Source organism: Vombatus ursinus, unplaced genomic scaffold (genome assembly GCF_900497805.2).
Source record: "Vombatus ursinus unplaced genomic scaffold, bare-nosed wombat genome assembly UNPS02014848.1, whole genome shotgun sequence".
Classification (NCBI taxonomy): domain Eukaryota; kingdom Metazoa; phylum Chordata; class Mammalia; order Diprotodontia; family Vombatidae; genus Vombatus; species Vombatus ursinus.
In genome coordinates, this window is record NW_020954626.1 from 5,886,668 (window position 1) to 5,906,056 (window position 19,389).

General features: G+C 36.3%; 1 protein-coding gene across 2 annotated transcripts in view; it reads left to right on the top strand.

Annotated features, from left to right (window-relative positions):
* Positions 1 to 19,389, top strand: part of UNC13C (unc-13 homolog C) — a 669,423-nt gene that overhangs the window by 452,293 nt on the left and 197,741 nt on the right. For both annotated transcript variants that reach the window (XM_027840843.1, XM_027840842.1), the window contains one exon: positions 12,222 to 12,307. In XM_027840843.1, coding sequence (XP_027696644.1) covers positions 12,222 to 12,307 — 86 coding nt within the window. The remainder of the gene's footprint in view (positions 1 to 12,221; positions 12,308 to 19,389) is intronic.

Genomic DNA, 19,389 nt, shown 5'->3' on the forward strand with positions numbered 1-19,389 from the left:
CTGGGACTTAACTTGGGACCAGTCTATCTGTCTCTATGTTTCCTTTTATACAAAGACTTTGAAGAGATTTGCCATGAGTTCAGCTGCACCATGAGGCCTCCCATGAGGGTTCAGGGAAAAGCGGGGAGGGGTTGGGAAAGGTGATGTTGAATTGTAGAAAACTGATGAGCAGTCCTGCTGTGCACTTGCTACCTGAATCAGAGTGAATCCTAAATCTGCCTTTCACTTTATGTGGATTGGTTTTCTGGAGTCACATAAAGCTTATTGTCCATATTCATGGTGGAAGGGAGAAGAGAAGGGAGGATTCAGTGACAGCTCTACAGGTGGAATTTGGTTTTCTTTTTTCTTTTTTCTTTTTTTCCAGTATCTGGAGGTTTGTTCTTTTTATTCTCTTACAGCCTAGGTTTGAGAAATGAAACTTGTGGTAGAAGAGAAGGGACATAGGGAAGATGCAGTATCAAATTCTGATCCAGATGTTTGTTTCACTGGCAATATTGTCCTGATCTCTGTCTCTGAAAATGTCAGTTCTGTTCCTGGCCAGGATAGTGGGAGGGGTAAGGGAGTGGAGGGAGGGAGGAGAGAAGCTCTGGATCTGGGAGATGCTGTAATGAAACTGGCTAGTCAGTGTTGTCTTAATATTGTTGACAATTCTGTAAAGTTTTTTTTATGACTTTCTCTTTTAGCTATTTCACTTTTGTTTTTTTATTCCTTTTTAAAAAGAAAATGTGACATTTGTGAAAAGCTTGTAAGAAAAGCAGTTTTTCTTTTCCCCCTTTCAATGACAAATCCTCTAGGTAATTAAGGTTGTGAATTTTTTTATTTTTGTTTTGTTTTTAATTAATGTTTGCCATTCATAATAGGACTGTGTGATAATGTTTAAATGGCAAAATAAAATGATTTTGTGCAATTAACAAAGCTACTGCAAGAAAATAAAACCTTTCTTCATTAAAAAAAGAGAAAACAATAGGAGATGAGGTCATATGCTTAAATGGGAAAGGCAGAGATGGAATTAGGGAGAATGAGGACAGAGGAACATTTGGAACAGGAAGGGATGAACTGCTGCTGTCTAGAAGCAATTGTTAAATTTTCAGGGTAAGCAAAGTTAGCGAAGGCTAACAATCAAGGTTTGATTTATTGTTTTGTTAACTTACAAACTTAAAAAAGTGACAAAGAAAATATTAGTAATGTAGATTAAGTCTAAAAATATGTCACATTTACATTTTTTTCTTAGAGAACCAGTTGTTAAAATTTTACCAGCTTATAACTGGTAGGCATTATATTGAACGTGATAGGGGAGTCAGTAAGGATGAAATTTATAATGGAGGAAATCAGCAGTTCCTAATGTCCATCAGGGGTGAGCAATCTAGGTTTAGAGAAACAGAGTGACAAATAGTTGGGGTTACCCAAGTTTTCAGGTTATTAGAGCAGAAGTGGAAGAAGGTAGAGGGAAGACAGAATTTAGGATGGCGGTAAGTACACCATTGAAATGCCTGAACGTGAAGTCCGAAAGTAAGAGATTCCAGAACAGGGATGGTAGAATGGGATAATAGTTGGGAAAGACATATATCAGTCAACAAGCATTTATTAAGTGCTATATACCAAGCACGGGTTATAGAACAAAAGGCAAAAACATGGTCTCTTCCCTCAAGAAGTTCACATTTTAATGGGGGAGACAACGTACAACAATGGGTAAACAGAATAGAAAGGAAGTAATCTACTATGATCCAAGGCAATTCCAAAGGACTCATGATAGAAAATGCTATCCACATCCAGGGAAGGAATTGATAGAGTCTGAATGCAGATTAAAGCATACTATTTTCATTTTCGTGTGTGTGTGTGTGTGTGTGTGTGTGTGTGTGTGTTTCTTTTGGTCCATTTCTTCTTTCACAAAATGACTAATATGGAATTATGTTTTACATGATTGCACATATATAACCTATGTCAAATTGCAACATCTTAGAGAGGGGGGCAGGGAGGAAGGGAGAAAATTTAGAACTCAATTTTTTTTCCCGATGAATATTAGGGAGGCAGAGCCAAGATGGTGGAGAAAAGGCAGCGATTCACCTGAGCTGTCCCCAAAACCACTCCAAATACCCTTACATAATACCTTAAAACAATTCCTGGAATAGCAGAACCCACAAGAGGACGGGGTGAGATAATTTGCCAGACAAAGAAAACTTAGGTCAGCAGGAAAGGTGTGTCATAGGTAGATGAGAGTGGAGCACGGTACAGCCCAGGCCACCACAGCTCAAAGCCAGCTCCAAGAAACCAGGAGCAGGTCTTGGGAGCCACTGAATCAGCAGTGGCAGCAGCTGCTCTGGAAGCTCTCAGCCCTCAGATTGTAAGGGGGTCAAACAACTGACCAGAAGGAGATTACAGGGGTCTCTTTGCTACCGCTGGGGGACCACAAGTATTCCATTGCTTTTCATACTCATATCTGGGTCACAATACTGGGTGGCAGTTCCAGGGTGAGGAGGGACACTAACGTACCAGAGCTTGTGGCCACAGTGGAGCAGGGACCCTTGTAACAGAGAAGAGTGCTTGTGGTCACTCACGGATCAGAGCACAGTCCAGGAGGGTAGTAAGCACACCTCTCCTTAGATCATACCACCTTGGAAGAACTGAAAACTCAGAAGTCCATAGAAGTATCTCTGAAGACAACTACACAAAATCTCTGAAGCCTGAGACAGTATGCCCTCCACCCTGGAAACAGAGCCCCACTTTGACAAAGAGTTAAAAGTCAAGTAATAGACTGGAAAAATGAGCCAACAAGAGAAAAAAAATCTGACCGTAGAAAGTTAGTGTGGTGACAAGGAAGATCAAAACATATACTCAGAAGATTAAAAAGTCAAAGATCCAACATCCAAAGCCTCCAAGCAAAATATGAATTGGTCTCAGGCCATGGAAGAGCTCAAAAAGGCTTTTAAAAATCAAATAAGAAAGGTACAAGAAAAATTGGAAAGAGAAATGAGAGTGATGCAAGAAAATCATAAAAAATTAGTCAATAGTTTGGTAAAGGAGATACAAAAAATTATTGAAGAAAATGATACCTTAAAAAAAAAGACCAAATGATAAAAGAGGTACAAAAAGCCAATGAGGAGAAGAATGCCTTAAAAAGCAGAATTGGTCAAATGGAAAAAGAGACAAAAATTACTGAGGAAAAAACTTCTTAAAAAGTAGAATTGGCCAGATGGAAAAGGAGATGCAAAAACTCACTGAAGAAAATAATTCCTTAAAATTAGAATTGAGCAAATGAAAGCTAATGACTTTATGAGAAATCAAGAAACAATAAAACTAAACCAAAAGCATGAAAAAAATAAAAGACAATGTGAAATATCACATTAGAAAAACAACTGACCTGGAAAATAGATCCAGGAGAGATAATTTGAAAATTATTGGACTACCTGAAAGCCATGATCAAAAAGAGACCCTAGGCATCATCTTTCAAGAAATTATCAAGGAAGACTGCCCTGATATTCTAGAACCAGAGAATATAATAGGAAGTGGAAGAATCCACTGATCGTCTGCTGAAAGAGATCCCAAAATGAAAACTCCCAGGAATATTATAGCCAAATTCCAGAGTTCCCAGGTCAGGGAGAAAATATTGCAAACAGCCAGAAAGAAACAATTCAAATATGGCGAAGTCATAATCAGGATAACACAAGATTTAGCAGCTTCTACATTAAAGCATCAGAGGGCTTTGAATATGATTGCCAGAAGGCAAAGGAGCTAGTATTGCAACCAAGTATCACCTACCAGCAAAACTGAGTATAATCCTTCAAAGTGGGAATTTAATGAAATAGAGAGCTTTCAAGCATTCTCGGTGAAAAGGCCAGAGCTGATCTGACATCCAAATACAAAACTCAAGAGAAGTATAAAAAGGTAATCACAAAAGGGAAATCTTAAGGGACTTAATAAGGTTAAACTGTTTACATGCCTACATGGGAAGATGATATTTAAAACTCATAAGACCTTTCTCATTATTAGGGCAATTAGAAGGAATATATATATATATACATGCATACATACATATGTATGTATGTATATGTATATATATGTATGTATATATGTACATATGTATGTATATAGATAGATAGAGGTTTAATATGAAGGGTTGACATAAAAAAAGAGAAAGAGAAATGAACTGGGAGAAAGGGAAGGGGAGAGGTAGAACAGGGTAAATCTCTTAATAGAGGCATGAGAAAACTTTTACAGGGAAGGGTAAGATAAGGGAGGGGGGAGAAATGAACCTTACTGTGATCAGAATTGGCTCAAAGAGGAACAATATACATATTCAATAGGGTATATAAATTTATCTTACCCTGCAGGAAAATAGGAGAGGAAGGAAATAAAAAAAGGCGGGGGAGTAATAGAATGAAGGGCAGATTGGGGGAAGGGTAGTCAGAAGCAAAATACTTTTGAGAAGGGACAGAGTGAAAGGAGAGAATAGAATAAATGGGGGGAGGGAGATAGAGCGGAGGGAAATACAATTCTCAATAGTAACTGTGAAAAAAAATTGAAGCAAGTTTCTCTGATAAAGAGTCAAATTTATAAAAATAAGAACCATTCCTCAATTGATAAAAGATCAAAAGATATGAACCATTTTCAAATGAAGTAATCAAAGCTATCCATAGCCATATGAAAAAATGCTCTAAATCACTATTGAATGCAGAAATGCAAATTAAAACAATTCTGAGGTACTACCTCAGACCTATTAGATTGGTTAATCTAAGGAAAAAGACAAGTGCTGGAAGGGATGTGGGAAAAATAAGACATTAATGCACTGTTGGTGAAGTTGTGAACTGATTCAACCATTCTGTGGAGCAATTGGGAACGATGCCCAAAGGGCTGTAAAACTATACATACTCTTTGACCTAGAAATACTACGCCTAGATCTGTATCCAAAAAGTAGATAAAAAAAGGAAAAGGATCTATTTTTACAAAAATCTGCATAGCAGCTTTTTTTCTGCTGGCAAAGAACTGGAAATTGAGAGGATGCCCATCAACTAGGGAATGGCTGATGTGATTGTGATAGAATACTATTGATGAAGTAGAATGAAGTATATTATTATTGACAAAGAAGAAATGATGAGCAGGATGCTCTCAGAAAAACCTGGAAAGACTTAACTGAGCTGCTGCAAAGTGAAAAGTACTGTTTACAAAGTAACAGCAATGTTGTAAGATGATCAGCTGTGAATGACTTAGCCATTCTCAGCAATACAGCAATCCAAGACAACTCTGGAGGACTTAGGATGAAAAATGCTATCCATCCCCAGAGAAAGAACTTAGGATGTCTGAATGCAGATTGAAGCATACTATTTTCTTACTTTCTTTACTTTTCTTGAGATATATTTTTGGTCTGTGTTTTCTTCCACAATATAACTAATATGGAAATATATTTTGTGTGGCTACCCACATATAACCCATATCAAATTGCTTGCCTTCTAAATGAGGGTGGTGGGGAAGGAGGAAGAGAGAGAACTTGGAACTCAAAGTTGTAAAAATAAATGTTAAAAATGTTTTTTACATGTAATTGGGGGAAATAAAATAAAAAAATTAAAAATTGTCTTTGCATGGAATTGGAAAAAAATACTATTTTTAAAAAGATATGAAATAATCTATGAGGAAAGACATGAGGATTTAGGGGTGACAGAGAGGGGGAAATGGAGAAAGAAAGGCCACTTGCACAAGGTGAGATCTGAGCTGATTCTTAAAAGAAGTCAGGATTCAGAGGTAAGGAGAAAGAGCATTCCAGGCATGGGGGGCAGTCACTGAAGGGCATCAGATTAGAAGTAGGAGTTGGAGTGTTGTGTTCAAGGAACAAAAATTGTGTCAAGGAACAAAATAAATGGAGATGAATAAAACATAAGGAGATCAGAAAAGTAGGAAGGAGCCAAGCTGTGAATCATTTTAAATGCTAAACAGGATTTTAGGTCCTTAGGATGAAGAAGCTTTCATGGAAGAGGAGCAAAAGGAATGGAAAGAGAACAGAGAGACATTTAAAAGTTCATTATGCTACGGGGAGGTCTGAGACAGGGGTGGGGAACCTGTTGCCTCAAGGCCACATGTGGCACTCTAGGTCCTCAAAATACAAACCCTTTACTGAATCCAAACTTCACAGAAGAAATCCCCTTAATAAAAGGATTTGTTCTGTAAAACTTGGACTCAGTCAAAAAGCCTCACCCAAGGACCTAGAAGGCCACATGTGACCTCAAGGCTGCAGGTTCCCTACACCTGGTCTAAAGAGTAACCCTGTTGATGGATGACTGAAATGGAATGGAAATTGAGGTAGAGTTTAAAAAGAGATTTAGGGGCTATGAGGACATAATTTCAGAAAGGTTATCAGCATGGATGTTAAAGTTACTGAGCATCATTGAAAAATGAAGGAAGTTGGTAAGTGACTATGCCAAAGATAGGATGAGGGTTATATTTTCCAGTGACGTGAACTTGAAAGAAGTAGTTATTGATTGGTAACAGCAAAACAATGGTACGAAAACGGGAGAAAAGAACAAGGAATATGTCAGTCACTCCACCTTATGCTGAAACTAGGAGGGTAGATGTGGGAGAAGGAGATCCTTCTTTGGCATAGGAATAGCCAAATTTCAATTACTCTAGGAGGAAGAAGGAGAAATTGAAGAAAATGCTAATTACATACAAGAAATTGTTTATCATAAAACAAGGATTCCAAAGTAAATAAAAGCGTTAAGAGAAGGGTAAACCAAAATGGAGTATGCCTAGGGAAAGTTAGGGCTGAATTTAATAGGAATAAAAGCATAGAAATAATTTACAGGAAAAAAGAAATTTTTCCTGGTAGTAGTTGAGAAAATTAGAAATCCAAAAAGCAAGATCCCTGGGAAGCAGTCTAGGGATGAATTTTGAGAATACAGAGATGAATTTATGATGGGTAAGCTTTTTTTTAAAAAAAAAAACTAACAAATCCCAAAAGAGATGCCTTGTCATCACTCTATGGCATCCTCAAATATTCACTTAAGATGATACCAGACTCAGGACTTATGGTAAGTAGAAGATGTGGAGACAGGAGCTGTTTCCACACGTGGGTATCCCTAGGTATTCAACTCAGCCAGTGTTAAGGTCATAGATTTGCAGGACTTGTAAGGTGTTTGTTCTTCTAAACACATTAAATATGGCTTCTGCAATCTAGTTTACGTAATTAACTTATGCTACAAATCCCAAACCCATTTATCATAGAAAGCACAAAAGTAAACTAGTTTGGGTTTTGTCTAAAAATAGTAGAATTGACAGTAATCATATTTTGACAGTTTTTACAGGCCTTTTAAATTTGTAATTACAATTAGAAAGTAATTGCCAAGGGCCTGAGGTGGAAGGAGGAAATGCATAGGAAGTATTTCAACTTTGGAAAGACAACCACCAATCCTGATAAATGATTTGATATATCATTGAATCTCAAGTACTCATGCAGATAAATTGTGATGCTTTGTCAGGATAAGGAAAACCCAGAAGTGCTATTCTATGGGCGGAGTGGGGGGGAGAGATAAGACAAAAAGTGTAGCTGTGCCTCCTGAATCAAGATTTGGTTGTATAGTTGCTAAAAGTACAAGCTTGAAGCCTAGAGCATTTTATGTCTAAATGAGGTTTGATATTAGCAAGCAGCCAAAAAAAAAAAGTTTGATACAATTAGACAAGACTGGAGAAAGACAGGAATATAATTACAAACCCAGTAGCCAGCCAATGATTTATCCAAATTTGGCAAATCTCCCTTTTAACAGAAACAATGGGCATCACTCCTAGACCTCATGGTGCCTGTTTCAAATGTTTTAGACCATGACAGCTTTGCCCTGGGGATCTGCGGCTCTTTCATCTTCCATTTCAGTGCAATGAATCAGTATAGGAGACAAAGTCTCAGGAAGGTTATTTATTTGGGGGATATGTAGCCTTCCTTCCAGATCCCTGAAAATATTGTACTTTTATAATTAATTGAGTTTTTTTATAATTCACATAAAGGAATATATAAAAGATAATTGTTCCTTGATGGTACTTTAAGAAAGACTAGTAGGAGTAAAAATTTCCTTGAATCGTGGTATCCACAGACAAGGTAGAAAGAAAACAAACCAGAAAAGAGGTAGCTAAGTGACTCAAGTAGATAGAGCACTGGGCCTAGAGCCAGAAAGACCTAAGTTCCAGTCTGGCCTCAGATATTTACCAGCTGTGTGATCTTGGACGAATCACTTAACTTCTGACTGCCTCAGTTTCCTTAACTGTAAAAGGAGGATAATAATAGAACCTGTCTCACAGGGTAGATGTGAGGATTAAAGGAGATGATATTTCTAAAGTGTTAAATACAGTGCCTAGCTCATACTTTGTGCCCAATAAATGCTTGTTTACATCCTTCCTACAACCATCAACAAAAAAAACAAATAAATTTCATTGATGCTGCTTTTATTTTTCCTTTACTCTGATTAAAAAATGTCCACAGACATCAATTAATGTTGTCAATCAATGGCTAAAATATATCTTTTATCAAAATAAGTAGGGGATAGGAAAATCTACAAGTCAACCTTTTTCTTTCACATGTACCTAACAAAGGATGTAAACTGTGAATGAAATTGTGTTTTTGCTTCTTTGTCTAAATCAATACATTAAATATGTATCATAAAATAGCTTGTATTTATATAATGCTTTATTACCTCACAGTGACCTAGTGAGATAGATAATACAAATATTATTATTCACATTTCACAGATAATGAAACTGAGACTCAGCAAGGTGAAGTGACTATTCCATGGTGATATAGATAGTGTGTCATACCATAATATGAACCTGTGTCTTCTGATTTCCAAAGCTAGCACATTTTCTATAACTCTAAGTTGGCTTCCCAGGGTATTGAGTGCCTACTCTCTCTTTGGTACTGTATTAGGTATAGAGGGGATAAAAAAAAGGTTAAGATTCTGTTCTTCCCATTTTGTGGAGCTCAGATTTTCATACATAGCCTCCCTGACCTCCTTTTCCAGTACTGTCTACACCTTCACTCATTCTCTTCAGTTGATTGGTAGTGGAAGGAAAATCCTCCTCTGCTTCAACGTACTGGTAGAGTGCTGAACTTGGAGTTAGGAAGATGAATAAAATTCCTTCCTCAGACCTTTATAGCTCAATGACCCTGGGCAAGTCACTCAAATTTCTTCAGCTTGTTTTCTTATCTGTAAAATGAGAATAATAACAATATTTGTCTTGTAGGGTTGTTGTGGAGAATACATGAGATAATATATGTAAAGTGCTTTGCCAACCATAAAGAGCTATATAAATCTAGCTATTATTATTATTATTGTTACCAGTAAAAAAAAAACGATTAAAGATACTTCCAAATAAACTGTCCTAGCATAACATTTCCCAAACGTTTGACATGATGTGAATGCATGTGAGAAAATTTTGTTGTTAGCAATATTTTTCTCTGTAATATATATTATTTTACCAAACAATTTTACAGTATGAAAATAAGCCAAACTTCCTCAGTTTTGTTCCACTTCTAGCAACTTATTAATAATGATTCTTAGGGGGCAGCTAGGTAGTGCAGTGGATAGAGCACTGGCCCTGAAGTCAGGAGGACCTGAGTTCAAATCCAGCCTCAGACCAAACACTTAACACTTACTAGCTGTGTGACCCTGGGCAAGTCATTTACCCCCAATTGCTAAAAATAAAAATAAATAATGATTCTTATAATGGCAAGCATTTATATAGTGCTTTAAGGTTTGCAAAGTACTTTACATGTATTTTCTTGTGTGATCCTCACAATAACCCTATGACCTACTGTCAGGGATCAGACTATCTAGAGGGATGTCCCACTGTAAAGAGAAAGCACCAAAATATCAATAAAAATAGGGTCCTTGCCAGCATAATAGTAAATAGGTTTTATTTGGGAGAACATATAAGGCCTGTCACAAGTCTAGATAGACGTTATATAAGGACAGAAAAAAAGAAGGCTTTAGTGCTAAAACATGGTCACATATGAGTTTTCCCATGTTTTGCTGTTCATAGTAAATGTGATACCCCAAGTCACATTATCATACTCTTACTCCAACCATAGACCTAGGTACTATTGTTATCCATGTTTTCCAGATGAGGAAACAGACTGACAGAAGTCAAATGACTGGCCCTCGATTAGAGAGCTAGTAAGTATCTGAGATAGGATTTGAAGACAGCTCAAACTTTATCCTGGAACTATTTTCTTTCTATACCAAACATTTATGAGTTCTAGCAATATGTTTAAAGCTCAAAATGTATTCTTTGCCCAAATTACTTTAGGAAATGTAACCTAAATTTTGCTCTTGTTCATGTGGTAGAGAGGAAAAAGATGGAAGGAAATGAAAGAAGCAATGTTGCGGAAAGTTTGTACTACTATCAGAAATTGAAGTTTTGAGTCTTTTGTATTTATTACAGCATAAAGGTCAGCATCTTAATAGATAAAAATAAGTATAGCAAGAACTAGAACTCGTTCTTTATATTACATTATATTGAGCCAAAAATCTAATCTGAAACAGAGCTGAGAATAACACATTGGTATAAAAAAAATACTGTTTTATGTGTAAGAGTACATCTTCTACAAATGGTTATTATTAAGATTCAGAATTCATCCAGTATAAAAAAGAATATTGCATGTAATACAAAACCAATAACCCAAACTGTAAATCTCTTAAGGTAAAACCAATAGACCAATGTAATAGCAGATTAGCTGTGGAGACACTCTTAATGCTTGGGAACATTTTTGATTCACTGCCTTATAAAAAATGCATAGAGAGGAACTGTGGTCTAGCAGATAGAATATTGGATGGGAAGGTCAAGAGGTATGGGATCCATTCCCATTTCCATCATTGACTAAATTCATAATGTGGGAAGAATATTGAGAATAAGGAAAACTAGATCTATTTCTGCATTTTTTAAAATAGCAAACTACATGCATATCAATCTTCTTTTTGTCAAACTGTTTTTGAATATTAATTTTTAAATAAATCTTATTGCTATTTTTACATTGCTTCAAATTTCCCCTATATTCACCTCCCTCTCCTCCTCCCAGAGAATCATCCTTTATAACAAAGAAGTATATGTTCAACTAATGAGTTTATTTACATATATGGATATCTGACAAAAACCTTGAGCTTCAGTATTTATTTTATACACGGGCTTACACACACATACATATACATATAAGTAGATGTAAGGTAATTCGTAGGTACTGGTAACTGGTGGAATCAATCAAGACTTTATGTAAAAGGTGATGGTTCAACTGAGTCTTGAAGGAAATCAGGGGTTGTAAGAGATGTAACTGAAAGGGAGATGAGTTCCATAAAAAGGCACAGAGATGGAAAATAAAGTGTTACATGGAGTTTGCAATAAAAGCTTAACTTTAGAAAGAGGGTGAAACATGAATATTGGAAGTTAGGAATTCATTTACTATTCTTAATTCAGGAGGCAAAAAAAGACATTCTGAAGTGCTAACTCCAATTTATTTTGTGAAGAAGAATAAATAGATAGTAGACTCTCATGGTATTCCCTTTCTATAGAAATTACCACACATTAAAATAAAAATTTTGCACATTCAGTAAAGCTCAATTTCACGAGCTAATTTTTTTTTCCTTTTCTACCTGGGTGTTATTAATTCAGTTACATTAATGAGGCTAAGACAAAAGGGAAGAAACAGTAACAGGGAGTATATACAGCCTGGAGAGCTCAAGTGAATAATAAAATAAATTAAATTAAATTAAATTAAATTAAATTAAATTAAAATAAAATAAATAAAATATAATATAATATAATAAAAAATAAAAAAATAAAATAAAAGGATACATTGCCTTCAATATTTTATTATTTTATTTACTATATTTTATTATTAATGACTTAAGGTGATAGAAACCAGAGGTTAATAAGTATCACAGCTCTACATCTAGACTGAACCTCAAGGACCATCTTGTCCAAACCCTTCATTTAACAGATGAGGAAACTGAGAGCTAAGGAAGTTAAGTGACTTATCTGAGGTCATACAGGAAATAATCATCAGAGGAAGGATTGGAACCCAGGTCCTCTGATGCTATGACCAGGGGCCTTAGCACTAGTATATGATTTGTGAATTCTGTGTCATAGCACTGAAATGATCATTGATGTTATTATGAAAAATCATAGTTATATTGTTGGTATTTTACCTTAAATGATATTTCTCACCTGGTAACCTAGAAAAATGTCTTTGGTTACAGGTTCCCTCAAGAACTGAACATGGGAAAAGTCAGTGCTGAGATCATGTGGACCCTCTTTGCACAGGATATTAAGTATGCACTAGAAGGTAATGAAAGTCAAATCTATTTATTGAAATTACCTTTGGCATAAAATAGCAAGAGGTGAAACATGCAGAAACATATATTGTTGGTGATCCAGTTGTATTCCAGCTTCCAATGAAGTTAAGAAGGAATCTGTATTAAAGGAGAATGTGACCTTGGAGGATTTAGGATCATTGAGGAAGCCCTCATCTTTTTAATCAGATCATTCCTGTTGCAGGATTTAGACAAGTGTCTCTTCAATAGAATTGTGTCCTAGCCTTGCAAAACCGAGTCATTTTTCAATATATATATTTTTCAACTCCTACTATATTATTTGGTTGGTGCCTGGCAGGACTGGGAATAAGGATGATTTGGGCAGAGACCTGACAAGGACGGAGTGATGGGCTTTTGTCTAGGCTGGGCAATTTAGAGGGTTCTAAATGCACCATATGGAGGGTACTTCTTCCACTGCCTACCCCACTCCCACACTGACAACAGCGACAGCCTAATCTCAGGGTCATTTTCTCCAACATTTGGCAGTTCAGAAACCTAATGATATCTGTTTTTGTTTCTTGTTCTTAGCTGCCATACCTCAGTTGAGCCCCTCCTCTATGCCACCACTAACCCTGGCATTTACTCAAGAGGTAGAAATTGCTAGCTATGACTCTGACTGTAGAGCCATGTTTCTATCACATCAGATCTGGAGAAGATGTTTAAAATAAGACTGATTAGATGTCTGCCCATGAAAAGCTATAAAGCTTTAGCTGGGAAATTGCCTCAGTAGGATACAATGATTCAGCATGCAGCAAATCTAGTATATTTACATGAAATACATGCCATTTATAAATTTGACATTGCCTAGATCCTTCTATTCACTCTATCCCCCCAACCTCACCCCATGCCAGACCATCTCTTACAAGATTTTTTTTTAATAGAAGAAGGGGGGAATCAGAGAAGTCAATTTATGTGTTGAAAAAAATTTATATATATATATATATGTGTGTGTGTGTGTGTGTGTGTGTGTATATACACACACAACATTTCACACAGTGCCTCCCAAACCACCAGGCCAGTTCTCTGATTAACATACAAATGGATGATACATAAAATTTCATTCAGTGCTCTTTTTTCTCCCATCTCTAAATTAAGAAGTCCTCAAACATTTTATCCTTGACCCTCTTCTCTCTTCTTCTCCTCTCTCCTCCTCCATTCCTCTCCTTTCTTCCATTTCTCTTTTCTCCTCTTCATCTTTCTTTTCACTCTCCCTTAGTAATCTCATCCAAATGAATGCCTTCAGTTATTACCTCTATTTAGATGACTTCCGAATATATGTGCAAAGTCCTAACTTCTCTCTGAGCTCCAGTCCCCCATTTCTGCCTATTAGACCACCTCAAACTTAACATACCCCAATGTGTCCTTCCTCCAAACTTTCCTATTTTTATTGGTAGGATCATCTTTCTACTAATCATTAAAGTTTGACAACTTGAAGGTTGCCAACTAATTGTGAAGTCTTATAAATTAAAGGAAGCATCTTGTAAATCCAATATATACATCTTAATTATTATTTTCTAATTGTTAGTATACCTCTGTAATGTCTATCTCAATTGACGTGGAGCTTTTTGTTAGCACCCTAGTTTAGGTCCTCAGTACTTCTTACTTAGGCTGTTGTAGTAATGTTTTATTTGGTCTTCCTATGTTCAGTTTCTCCCTTTTTTAATGCATCAGTTTTTCCTAATGCACAGGCATATTCATGTCACTTGTCCACTCAAAACCTTTAGTGTTTCCCTTTGCCTTTAAAGAATAAAGATAAAAATGTATTAACTTGATAATCAAGATACTTCATAATGTCTCCAATTTTTGTGGCTTATTTCAACCCCCCCATCAGTTCTATGCTCTAATCAAAATGTATTGCTCTTCATATCCTAATGATATGATGCCTTCCTCCACCTCTGTACACTTACATGTACACATGCATACATATATAAACTTGCATGTAACCTGAGCCTGAAAATGATCTACTTGTTGAAATATGTATCTTCCTTCAAAACCCAGTTCATGTCACTTTAAATAATCTCTGTGTCCTCTTTAAGCCCTTGATGCATTTATGCTGCTATTCCTCATGAAACCTTCCTTGTTCTTCTCAGCTAGAAATAGATACCATCATTCTTGAATCTCTCTTCGTACTCTTTGACTTCCTCTATGAAGTTAATTATATTCTAACCTATATCCAGTGAGGGACTAATGGCTCCTCAGTTTTTTCATAGAGCGTGTTTTACCCCCCACTTTTCTTCCCATCTCCAACAACCTCACCTTAAAACAACAACATTAATACTTTCAAGAGTAGGCAGACAAGGATTTTTGGCATTAAATAATGCATGACTGGGCCCTTCTTTTAAAGCAATCACATGACAACAATAAGGCTCTGCTTTTGTAAATGGAGAACAGTTCATTCAAACTGGGTATACTTTGCAAAGAAACTTTTGCTACTTTGTGCTTGATTGTAGTAATAGTCGTGGTAGCGGTAGTGGTAACGGTCAGAAGCAATGTTACATCAAAATTCAATATGATGTTATTCACTTGCAAGTAAATTCCTAATTCCAAGGATCTTCAAAAAGACTAATCAAGTTGAGGACCTCTTACTCTTGCTTCCTCACATGTATCTTCATTCCTAAACAACTCAGTCCTAACCTGCCTATCTTCCATCACATCTACTGTGCCCTTTGGAATCCAGGTTCTATTGCAAAGGAACTCCTTTTCATCCCATCTTTTACTGGTACACTAGTTCCCTCCTTCACATTAAAAGACTACCGGCTGACCCCTGAGGACATTGAGTTCCTGTCCTTTATCTCCAATGCTAATTAGTCATGCGCTGACATTCCTGCATATACAGGGGTTAGTAGGTAGGATTGAGATCTTCCTTGCTCTATACTACCTCTTCCAGACCTTTAATACCCTACCTTCCTTCAACAGTCCCTGTTGCTCTGAAATTTAAATTATCCACTGACATCTTCCGTAAATCTTTACCATCTACCTCAGGGACACTCTTATATCTTCCTCAAAAATGTCAACACCTATCTTATAGTTTTCCTCTTCAAAATATGATATCATTCCTATTGATCTCAACACCTTGGCTTCAAAATTTTGTGATCTTCTCAATTTCTGTGCTCTCCATCTCTATTCTAGCACCAGGAAAACACAACTTAGACCTCATTGTCAATTAAAACTAGACCACTTCAAAGTTCTTGAATTCTTAAATTTTTCTCTGACCGTGACATCTTCTACTTCTACATTCCCTCCCCTTGATTTCTAACCTCATTCTGAAACTTCATTGAGATCTTTGGCTTCTCAATCACTACCTTCTTTCCCAATTGCTCATTCCTCTTATGATTTCACTTCCTTCCCTAGCATACAGAACATTGTAGACCCTTCTTGCAACATTATTCCTTCCTTTATCTTTGTACCGTTCATACTCTTGCCTGCCTGAATTCAGGTCTTCTTGATTCCAAGTCCAGTGTCCTATCTACCATATCACATGGATACCCTTGAAACCTTTAGTGTTTCAGTTCCAGTAATAAATTTAGAGCTAGAAGAGATCTTTGAAGTCAACTGGTAGAACCTCTCATTTTGTAGTTCCCTGGGGAATATGTCTCCTGGGCATGGATAGTTGAATTCTGATGTGTATGATACCATGACCATGAATGGAGGCAACAATTTCTAATCTGTTTTTTTTTTTAATAGTCCCTGATTCTCACTTCTCATTCTCCACTTTGGTTTTTCCTGTGATTTAATTGTTGAGGACACAATTGTTGAGGATAACACATGATCTGTTATCTATTTATGGATCTTCACTTTAAGAAATTTTGATTTTTCATTTGGTCATACCCTGGCTTATGGAATGGACCCTTGACTGTTAGGAATATGGCAAAGCAAATGAAACTACAACAGATGTATTTGCATATGTCTTTGACTAGGGTTTCTCCGTAGAAATAAGTCCCTGTCCATGGGATTAGAAGATAAATAAATTACCTAAACAAGAATATGTGAGGGTAAGAAGAGAAAGGAAAGGGAAGGGAAGGGAAGAAAAGAGAAAACTGCTCAAGGTATATTCATCTCTTTTCCCCATTTCTTTATTCTTACCATTGTAGTTGTCTATAGTATGAATTGCTGAGAGGTGGCCTCTTCATTCTGCCATCTCTCTAGTACAGGTTGGTTTTTATAAACATTTCTCTAATCTCCACAAACACAAGTTAAATAGTTGCATAAATAAAAAGTAGCAACATCCTGTAGTGAATAGAAAGCAGGCCTCATAGCTACAAAGACCTGGGTTCAAGTCCCACATCTAACACATACTGGATTTTTGATCCTGGCCAAGTAACCTGACATTTCCATGCCCTAAGAAACTTTCTAAGAGAATTCTTTCCATGCCCTAAGAGAATTTTCTAAGTTGCAGACAAGATACTAATACAAACCAACATTGGTAGAAGGAGCTTCCTCCCCTGGGAGTTCCATATAACAATGAAATCCAAGTCCAAATAAAAATCATTATAAAGTTATTGGGAATCTTCTTTAAGGGCCAGAACTTTGTCTGGGAGAGGGAAAGAAGATACTCTTGTGATGACTTTGCTCAGCCAGGCCTGGGTCTAAGAATTAAAGACCTGTGTTGCTTAATTTTCTGGAGTCTAGATACTGAAAAAATTGTAATTAAAGTAGTCAATACATGCAAAATGATTTCTTACTCTTTAAGGGGTATAATAATAATCTTATGGTCAACCAGTTAAGGATTGTCCTTTCCAATGAAGGGGAAGCAATTGAATATTTAGAAAAGTCCTACTTTCATATTTTTGAGTCTGCTTCTATGACCTTTCACACTGTTCTCCTATACCCACCTGGGACATATTGAATATCCAGATGTGCCACGGGCAGCCATTAGAAAGACTTTAGTATATCTTATGTAAGAACTCCAAGAGGCTACATTTTATCAGTTCCCCACCTCTCCTCCCATTGGTGGGTAGTTAATTCAATACCATGCCCAAAATTTCAATAATCATTTCTAACACTAATTTGGTCTTATAATATTAATCTACTTCTCAAGCAATTGATTTAAAATATGAAACCAAGACCAAAATAAGATCCCAAGCAAATAGCAAGAAGCAATCGTAGCAGCAATGGGTTCCATTATACACAAAAAGTTCTACTGTTTACATTATTACAAAGAATTCAAACTCTCTACAGGGATATTATGTAGCTGGCTAGCTATATTACTCCCAAAATCAGTGTTAGTCAGAGACCAGTTTGTCACTGGTTTGTGCCTACTGAACTATTGATGAAAAATATCCAAATCTTTTGCTTTATGTCTTGTTCATACAGAATATATTACATTCACCATAATATAATGCAAATCAGAGACAACAATAGCAAGCAAATTAATAACAGCAATAAAAACAATGCTTCATGGTATACATCAATGTCTAGAATATAGAATTTAAAATAAACTCAAACTATTCCTACCCAGAAAAATTATGGAATTAGCCCTCCAAGGAAAGGAAAGAAAAACCGGAATAATAGCTAATGTTGATATAGTACTTGGAAGTTTATAAAATACTTCTCATACATCATTTCCCTGAATTCTCATAACAGCCTTATAAGTTGACACTACATGCACTACTGTATTACTCTAATTTTATAAATGAGGAAACTGAGATCAGAGAGAATCAAATGACTGGCCCATGTTCAGACTACTAGCAAACATCAGAAGCAAAATATAAATCCATGTTTCATTGTTGTTGGTCAGTCATTTTCAGTTGTGTCTGACTCTTTGTGACTCTATTTAGGGTTTCCTTGGCAAAGATACTAACTTGGTTTGATATTTCCTTCTCCAGCTTATTTTATAGATAAGGAAAATGAGGCAAACAGGATTAAATGACTTGGCAGATTTGAACTCAGGAACATGCCTTCCTGACTCCAAGCCTAGTAGTCTATCCACTGTTCCACCTAGCCGTTTCATATAAAAGTTAAAAACACTCTGGCAAAGTGGACAAAGAGGGACTAGATTTTTAGTCAAAGGAATTGAGTTGGAATCTGCTCTCTGTTTCAAATCTTTCCCCACTCCAATCCATCCTCCATCAAACTTCCAAAAAGGATTTCCTCAAATGCAGGTCACTTTTGTACTCAACAAACTCAAGTGAATGAATTTCTTTTACTTCTAGGATCAAATACAAAATCCTCTCCTTTTAGCATTTCAAGCCCTTCTCTACCTAACCCATTCCTACCTTTCCAGTCTTTTTATATTCTACTCCCTTCTAAACACTCCATGATCTAGCTACATAAGTCTACTGGCCTCCCTCATAGTGGCACTCCATCTCTTGACTATGAATTTACACTGGCTGCTGCCATATTTGGAATGTCATCCCTCTTCATTTCCACCTCTTGGTTTCCCTGGCTTCATTTATGACTCAGTTTAAATATCATCTCTACAGGAGGCTTTTCCCACTTCTCTTTCCCCCACCTGTGTGTGTGTGTGTAGGTAGATAGAAATATAGGTAGATAGATAGATACTTACATGTATACATACACACATACCTATATATACACACACACATATATAAATGTATGCATATACATTTATATAGACACATATACATGATTATATGTCTCTTCATGCATGTGTGTATATACATGCATGTGACTACAAATTAATACACATGTCTCTCATCCATATCCACATGTATCCACATGATTATTTGCATGTTATCAATATGTACATTCCTTGTTGGAAGGAAACTTGTTTTTGCCTATCTTTATACCCTTAGCATTTCACTCAGTGCCCAGTAGACAGTTAGAACTTAATAAATATTTATCAACTGCCTGACAACTATTTTCTGCCTTTGTAACCTTGAACAAGTCATGTTATCTCTCTGAACATCAGTTTGTTCATCTGTTGTAAAGTTATGAGTTTAGACTAGAGAATCTCTGAAAGCTATTCAGTCTTTCATTCTGTGGTGCTTAGCTTTATAAGGTTAAGAGTCCCCTAAACCATTTTGGAAACTTAAGTAACCATTATAATTCAAATCCATATCCCATTATATCATCTTTATTTCTTCTTTTTAAT